Source organism: Cenococcum geophilum, assembly GCF_001692895.1.
Source record: "Cenococcum geophilum 1.58 unplaced genomic scaffold K441scaffold_28, whole genome shotgun sequence".
NCBI classification, from domain to species: domain Eukaryota; kingdom Fungi; phylum Ascomycota; class Dothideomycetes; order Gloniales; family Gloniaceae; genus Cenococcum; species Cenococcum geophilum.
The window spans coordinates 488,835-496,513 of record NW_027137586.1 but is presented as its reverse complement, the minus strand read 5'-3'; the positions used below and the strand labels follow the sequence as shown (position 1 = coordinate 496,513).

General features: G+C 44.3%; 3 protein-coding genes across 3 annotated transcripts; 2 read left to right on the top strand and 1 right to left on the bottom strand.

The window, feature by feature from the left end:
* The first annotated feature begins 1,018 nt into the window (after nucleotides 1–1,018).
* On the top strand, nucleotides 1,019–2,193 carry K441DRAFT_613323 (putative extracellular guanyl-specific ribonuclease T1). Its single transcript, XM_067645638.1, has 2 exons — nucleotides 1,019–1,737; nucleotides 1,829–2,193. Exons 1-2 carry the CDS (start codon nucleotides 1,443–1,445, stop codon nucleotides 1,939–1,941), a joined length of 408 nt encoding a protein of 135 aa, XP_067502628.1. The 5' UTR covers nucleotides 1,019–1,442; the 3' UTR covers nucleotides 1,942–2,193.
* Nucleotides 2,194–3,494: 1,301 nt separating this feature from the next.
* K441DRAFT_678380 (pseudouridine synthase) lies at nucleotides 3,495–4,892 on the top strand (the record flags this gene model as incomplete). The annotated part of the gene is made up of 2 exons (XM_067651151.1): nucleotides 3,495–3,540; nucleotides 3,592–4,892. The coding sequence occupies 2 exons, from the start codon at nucleotides 3,495–3,497 to the stop codon at nucleotides 4,890–4,892; spliced, it is 1,347 nt and encodes a 448-aa protein (XP_067502627.1).
* A 354-nt stretch (nucleotides 4,893–5,246) lies between these two features.
* Nucleotides 5,247–7,143, bottom strand: K441DRAFT_613317 (uncharacterized protein; the record flags this gene model as incomplete). The annotated part of the gene is made up of 6 exons (XM_067645637.1): nucleotides 6,762–7,143; nucleotides 6,261–6,644; nucleotides 6,206–6,211; nucleotides 6,082–6,154; nucleotides 5,633–6,033; nucleotides 5,247–5,495 (listed from the first exon to the last, which is right to left on the bottom strand). The coding sequence occupies exons 1-6, from the start codon at nucleotides 6,924–6,926 to the stop codon at nucleotides 5,247–5,249; spliced, it is 1,278 nt and encodes a 425-aa protein (XP_067502626.1). The 5' UTR covers nucleotides 6,927–7,143.
* Nucleotides 7,144–7,679: the final 536 nt, after the last annotated feature.

Genomic DNA, 7,679 nt, shown 5'->3' with positions numbered 1-7,679 from the left:
TAATAATTTTTTACTAAACTTACTATATTTAGCATATATTTTCTACTACTAGGGATTAAAAATATTTCTTAAAATTTTAATATTTTATAGAGATTTGCTTTTACTAAGACTCTTTATATTTAAAATTTTGTTTAAAATATATATAAAATTATTGTAGGGTTATAAAGTCAAAAAATTAGAAAAAAATGAAATTCCCCATACAAATTAAAAATTTTCAACTTTATAACGTTATAATAAACTTTTATACTTTTAAAATAATATTCTAAATATACTAAGTTATAATAAATATAAATCTTTATGCGATATTAAANNNNTTNNAAAAAAANTTAATATCTAGTAGTAGAAAATATATATTAAATATTATAGATCTTATTAGGGAACTAATAGGATTTCTAAAAGAGTTATAGGTTTTAAACTAAAAAAAAAAGCTGTAATAGCTAGATTTAATATATAATATAAACTTCAGCTATTTTTTAAAGCTTTAAAATTAATTATATGGTTGTTATATATAATTTAATAGGGTGGGTTGTCTTGAAAATTCGCTTAGCACGGACACTTATGACACCCAACTGTAAGTCAACGGGAAACCCGTCAGAGCTGCCGATTAGCTTTATATCGTGCACTAACTCCTTAGCGCTCTATTCCTCCTTAGCCTTACTCTAAATTAGGTATAGATCTAGAGCTCCAAGAGCCAAATCAACCTTAGATCCACTCCAATCCACCAATCAGAAGCCCGACTCCAAATCTACATCAAGCCCCAATCCACCCGGAGCTCCAAATAGACCCCGCTCCAACAAGATCACCGTCCAAAAGCACTGGACCCCACCCACAAACACTGACCTGCCGAATCCGGCATAGCCACCGCCCTCTTACCTGGCAAATATCCCTTCCCCCACACATGAAGACCCTTAACTTAATTAACGCCAGATCCGTGATCACCATCCACCAATGGTAACTCTGTCGACCCCATTCGATTATTGAAGCAGCGCTTCTTATACCCCAGCCTATGAACACGAAACAAAATCGATCGGTTCTGTAGCTGCGACAAGCCTAATTTACCTTCCCTTTCTAATAAGCTCACTCAAGTCTCCAGCGAAGCCCATGTCGATCACTGGGGACCTTCCATTTCCATGCCGAAGTACTATCAGCGTCAGTTGGAGGAGACCAATGAAAGAGCTTAGTAGTTGCAGCTGCTGAGCTTCATGTTACACTGAATGACTAAGTCAGACATCCAGGCGAAGAGATAACTTGGACTACGATGCTATTGCGCCGGGTGTTGCATCCTCTTCTGGAGAGTGGAAATAACTGGAGGAGAAAGTATAAATTCCTTCAGCTGTCCGCCTCAATGGTACCATTTCCAGAGCAGCAACGCCACAGATACGCTCGTTCACCGTCTCAGCACATCAATCTCTTCGTCTCAATTTTGTGTCCGGACTGTCGCAATGCCTTCGCTCAAGCCACTTACAGGTATCTTCCTTCTCCTCGCCACACCAGTACTCTCTCTTCCTACCATGCTCGAGGCTCGCGATTGCACTACAACCTGCGGCTCCAACTGCTATTCTAGCGACCAAGTCAGCGCGGCCTTAGACGCGGGTTGCTCGTACTACCAAGATGGCACGACGGCGGGTGACTCAAAGTATCCAGAAAACTATAATGACTACGAAGGTTTTTCCTTTGGCGGTGTTAGTGGACCATATTTGGAGTTCCCGATTCTGGAGAGTGGAGTGTATAGCGGAGGTAAGCTCTTTTATTTCCTTTTAAAAATATTTGGGGGAGGGAGAAATATAATGGGAAGCAAGAAAATTCTAATGCATTTTTTGTGCGATAGGCTCGCCAGGCGCAGATCGTATTGTTTTCAATACAAATTGTGAACTAGCGGGTGAGATTACGCATACGGGAGCCAGTGGTAATGATTTTGTTGGCTGTTCGGGAACGAGTTAGACGAGCGTTTCATAAGAGGCTCAACAGGCTCAGGGCTCATTCGGTTGCAAAGGCGTCAGATTGAATCCAAACTTAAGTCCAGCAGAAAGAACGCGTTCCTTCCTAATTTGGCACGCGCCTATGGCACGGCCGTATGCAATATGGAGGCTTTAGATTAAAATGGAATTTAAATACGGAGCTTTAAGCTCTATTTTAACTACCTAATATAGTTAAGGGTGCGAAGTTATAGCATGTTTTTTTGGCAGTAAAAGGGACATTAAAATTTTTGTGCCTAAGTTCCAATTCTAAGGAGTTTAACCAATTGATCGCGTCAGAATTAGAATCAACCTAATCTGAAACAAAAACTTGCAACCGAGTAGTCCCTTACATTTGGCGGGCCTTGTTTGCTGCGAATAGAGCCGTATTCTCCAATGGATTACAATATTTGTTTTGATATAATCAGGAGCATATCCTAAATCACTGCTTGCGTCTCCCATACATATTGCTTTCGAATCCTCATATTGGCGTTTGTCTCCATGAATTTGGTTAGGTGTTGGCGCCAACAAAAAGCTGCGGGTTGTTACCCGTTTCAATTAAACTTTCGCCCATTGCGCTAAGGCAAAGCATTCTTCCTCCGTTGGCGTTAGTTTAATCTGCTTGAAACTCCAGATTCAATCTGAAGCCTTCAGATTGCAAACGCCCGTACAATTCGTAAAGCCACGAGCGCGTGACAAATTAGGAAGGAACACGCCCTTTCTGCCGGACTTTCAGTTCAGATTCAATCTGACGGTTTTACAACCGAACGCAGCCTAAAGGGGGTGTTCGGTTGCAGCTCCAGATTGAATCTGGAGGCTTCAGAACCGAGTTGATCTGGAGCCTCAATCTGATCTGGAGGTGTCTGTTCGGTCAATCTGGCGACTTTCTGATCTGGAGCTCCTCCAGATCGGCAACCGCGTCAAATTCGCACGCTTTACCGTATATAGTAGTTGAACTTGAGCTCTTGGCGTCAGATCAATCTGGAGCTTTTTTCTCCATATCAATCGTCAAGTCAAATCTGGAGCTCTGCTCGTGCGTTTGCCCACTAGGCCCCCACCGCCACCACCCTTACCGACGACAGTATTACTACTGCAGCTGCAGGACCTATGCGATGTCCTCTTCTTAATTAATTATTACTGTCGCCGTTCAGATCCGACTAGGTAGAAGACGTCGCTAATCCCGGAGCCCCATCCGAGGCCTTTTTTATTAGAACAATCAACCGAAGAGTTGGCTTTATTTCAGATTGAGTACGACCACCAGATTAAGCGCCACTAATTATCTCCTAATTGGCGCCGGTGAAAGCATGGATCAACGTCAGATTGAAAAAGCTCCAGATTGCAACCGAACACGCCCTTAGAAAAGTATCTTTGACATGATTCCGGCATTGCAGCACAAATGTAGTTAGTCAGCTTGCGGACCGATTGAAAATCCGCACCAACGACATCACGTGAGGTAAACCCGGCCCATCTTGTTCCGTAGTTTCTTCGACCGTCCATGACAGCTCTAGTGTCTGCCCCACTAACCGTGGTTCGTACATCATGATGACAAGGAAAGAACCACAAAAGATTGTTGAGGGCATCTTCGGTATTCTTTATTTCCTAACGGCGCTTTTTGATGTCCACTGACATACTATAGCAATTCATAAGCCTCCCACCCTAACCTCCGCCGATGTCCTCCGTAACCTGCAAACCCACTTCAATCCTTCTGTAATATTCTCCCCATGGTTACGTTCCGAGCGTGCGCGCCTCAAAGGTGCCAGTGCCTCGCGTCACAAGATCAACCAACTGCAAGTGAAATTGGGACATGGAGGTACACTTGACCCTCTAGCTACCGGTGTGCTTATTGTGGGTGTCGGCCGCGGTACAAAATGCCTGAAGCGCTTCCTTGAGTGCACGAAAACATATGAATGTGTCGTGCTCTTTGGCGCTGCCACAGACACTTGCGATGCTGTAGGCAAAGTAGTTTCACGAGCCGAGTATGCGCATATCACGCGGGGAAAGGTTGAGGAAGCATTGGAAAAATTTAGGGGCAAGATCATGCAGAAACCCCCGGTTTTTAGCGCGCTGAGGGTTGGTGGTAAGAGGTCGTATGAGTTAGCTAGAGCGGGTGTGAAGATGCCAGAAATCAAGGCGAGGGAGGTTGAGGTTAAGGAATTGGAAATGGTGGACTGGATGGAGGGCGGTTGCCATGGCTTCCAGTGGCCTAAAGAGGAAGTGGGATGTGTGGAAGAAGTAGGAGAAGAAAATGATGTTGGCATACGGGATGTGAAGGATGGAAACACCAAGGGGGGAAAGGGGGTAAAAAGGAGGAGAGAGGGTATGGATGAGTGTGTTTCTGAAACGGCTTCTGAGTTAAAAAGGCCGAAGATGGAACCGGAGCCGGTCATGTCTGGTGCATTACCCCTTGAAGAAGCTTTGATAAAGTCGAATGCCCTACAGGAAGATCCAATAAACCCACGGACTACCCAAGCAGAAAAGTCTCTCCCAATAAAAGGAAACGTCCCGGCATCCTCAGACTCACACCTTCTTCAAAGCCAAGCCAAGCCGCCTGCAGCCTGTCTCCGCATGACCGTAACATCCGGTTTCTATGTCCGGAGTCTGTGCCATGACCTCGGCCTTGCAGTCGACTCTCTTGGACTAATGAGTTCCCTAATACGATACCGTCAAGGAGACTACGAGCTAGGAAGAAATGTGCTTGAGTACGAGGACTTAGAGAAAGGTGAGAATGTCTGGGGGCCGAAAGTCAAGGGTGCGCTAGAAGATTTTATGACAAGTGAGGGATGGGAAGCTGAAAATGCCTCGGCTGAAGATGAAGAACTAGAGCTGGAGGGCCGTGGTCAAGCGCGTGTCAAGAACTGGAATAAGAATCGAAGAAGGGATAATGAGCATTGTGAGAGGAAACATGACCGAAAAGGGGATAAGGCAGCGGAAATTTAGAAAGAGTTTTGCTCAGGAAATCAATTGCTTCGGACACTATCCGCACCATTAAGTTTGGACAGATCTTGCCCAAGCTACCCTCGCGGCACACTATATTCCAAAATGGAAAACTGAAGTTAACTAAACCTCAAAGTCCTTCCTTGATCTAGCTGATAGTTGGACATAATTAAAGACTCCCTCAAAATATTGTCCCCACTATACTCCAGAACGCCCTACAAACGCTCAATCAATCCACCATCAAGAATTCGCGTCAAAAGCGTACTGATCATAGTAGCTTACATCTTATTGACACATTGATTTAAAACGTAAAGCTTGCCGAAATACTAGAAATTCTAGGATCCTTATCTAATGCTATCATAAACTTGCTAGCACTAGGCTATCCTCGTCTTTGCTCTCTTCATGATTAACGAAGATAAAGGAGACAAACATGATAACCGCACCGACCCAGTACACAGCGCTAGAGTACTGGGCATCGATGATCATCTGGCCGATAAGGGAGAGTGGGATTGTCAAGCTGAGTCCCACAGTAACAATGAGAGGGGAGGTGAGAAGCATGGCATAGGCCCAGCAGAAGTCTGAAATTAGAGAGAATGCGGCGTTGACCTGTTCGCGGTTAGTTTGTCGGGGACCGGGTGAAAGTTTGGTTAGCTCCCCCTTCATTTACGGCCAAGCTTCGGATTCGTGAACGAAAGCTCTAAATACCACATCAGATATTATTGGAGGTATGAGATTAGACTTACTAAAACAATAGTAAGAATCCGCTTTGTTGGTGGGAGTTGAAATGTTTCCACGCCCGTGAGATGTAGAATAACAAGTCCCGGCCACAACAAAATCACATTGAACAAACCTACCAGTCCGAAGAACAAAGGCATGCTAACCTTGCTTTCGTCTCCTATTCTTTTCTTCATTAACACGGCGTAAAATCCGTACAAGATTGCACTCAAAAAAGCCATCGAGTCGCCCGTGGCAAGCTCTCGTGGAGTCTTGTGAGGAAATGATCCGCGGTTCTCGTCATTCTCGCCAGATATGTCAACGGTAGAAATCAAGACAACCCCAGCAAGAGAGGCAAGAACACCGAAGAGCTTTCTAAGCGTAAAGCGTTCTACACCGATTACTGAACCACTGAGAAGAGTCCAAATGCCTTGTTTGCGTCAGATCATGAACACCAGGGGCCTTTCGAGCTGCTTACTACTTGTTGACGCTAGGATTGTTGAACTAGCTACTGTGGTATATTCAAGGCATGCGACAGCAAAGTAATTGGCCTGTATTCTACTTTAGGAGACTGATCAAAAGATAGGACTGCTCCAGCGCACCAGAAACTGGGTTTTTTGTTAGTAAGACATATAATTTACAATTAGGAGAACTCACCCATAATATGCAAAACTCGAAGCTTAGCCTTGCCGTCTCTACCAGGGTTAATCCGTCGTGACCCCTACTCGCGCTGACACTTAGCCGCTGAGAACTGCCCATATTATCTTCCAATAGCATCTGCGCAGCGGGGGATCTGCTCCGTGAGGAATGTTGACTAGTATTATCCGGCTCTGGCAGATCATCATCCTCTTCCTCCTCCTGATCACGAAGTAGTTTGTATTTCCCCACCATTCTCTGTAAAAGGCCTCGTAGATTGTTTAACTTCGACCGATCGTCGTATAGATGCTTCAAAAGCATGGGAACAAGTGGTATCATAAAGAAAGAAGTGTCTATATAAGTGACGAAGTACGGTTTGGAGTATTCGTTGTCTGCGAAAATAGTCTAGAACGCTGTTAGGATATTTGCGGCACAATTCACTTCGGTGATAGTCTCTCCAGCACTTTTACGGTCTATCTAGAACCTCGGTGCAGCCATGAAGAGAGTATTCAGGCGACTCACGCTTGAAAGGAAATTTGACGCTGTCCATAGCACTACTGTCGCTAGTAAGAGAATAATTCCCAGAGTATGCCTCCACTTGCTATGTTGCGATTTCTTGCCCTCTGACCAAAGGCTCACTATACTTGCTGGGGACATTACCGGCGAGCCCGGATCTCTTGAAGACATAGCCTCGATGCTATTCTCGCGGTGTAGTATAGGAGAGGTGTTCAGGCGGTTTGAAGATCCTTCCGTGACTGAAAGAGTTGATACCGGTTGTCACACGGGGAAAGGACTTAGGGCATTAGAGAGCGAATAAAGAGCAAAGATGCTCTCGCGAGCATGGCGGCGGAAGTGGCGGTTCTGGTGATTGTTGTGAGTGTTATGGAATTGTGATTTGGTGTCTATTATTATTCTCTGTTTGTCAGACGGCTGTCTCAGGTTATCTGATAAATCACCCCCTGGGACCGTTGGTACGTGCACTACGGGCGGGCATACTGCTCCTTATTAACCAACGAATTCTCCCCAGAGAGTCTGAGAGCTATGGGTACAAACTGAATGTTTTAAAAATCGAATTTTGTATATTTCTACGAGCGACGTCCTGACCACGAGAATTATTATATATTTTATTAATGTATTAAATTCTTTAGGTAATTGTATCTTTATAAATATATATTATCCCTTAACCCGCTGAAATACGTCAATTCGTTATCGATAAGAATTAGCCAATTAGATCAACGTAATCAACCGTACGCATTGTTTGGATTCGGGCGTTCTGCACGGACCACTTACTCCATGGGACGTCAGTGGGTTAAGGGATAGCCCTATATCTAGAATACTAAGGGGCGAGATATATTATTATAGAATGTAAGTTAGATTTTAAAACGCATCTTTGTAGATTTTGAACTAAAACCGACCGACTACCTATATCTAACTTCTTAT

Excerpts from the sequence above, each read along its gene's own strand:
- K441DRAFT_613323 (XM_067645638.1), top strand. The coding sequence starts at position 1,443 with ATGCCTTCGCTCAAGCCACTTACAGGTATCTTCCTTCTCCTCGCCACA. Across the intron at positions 1,738-1,828 it reads GAGTGGAGTGTATAGCGGAG|GCTCGCCAGGCGCAGATCGT; the intron begins GTAAGCTCTTTT and ends TTTGTGCGATAG.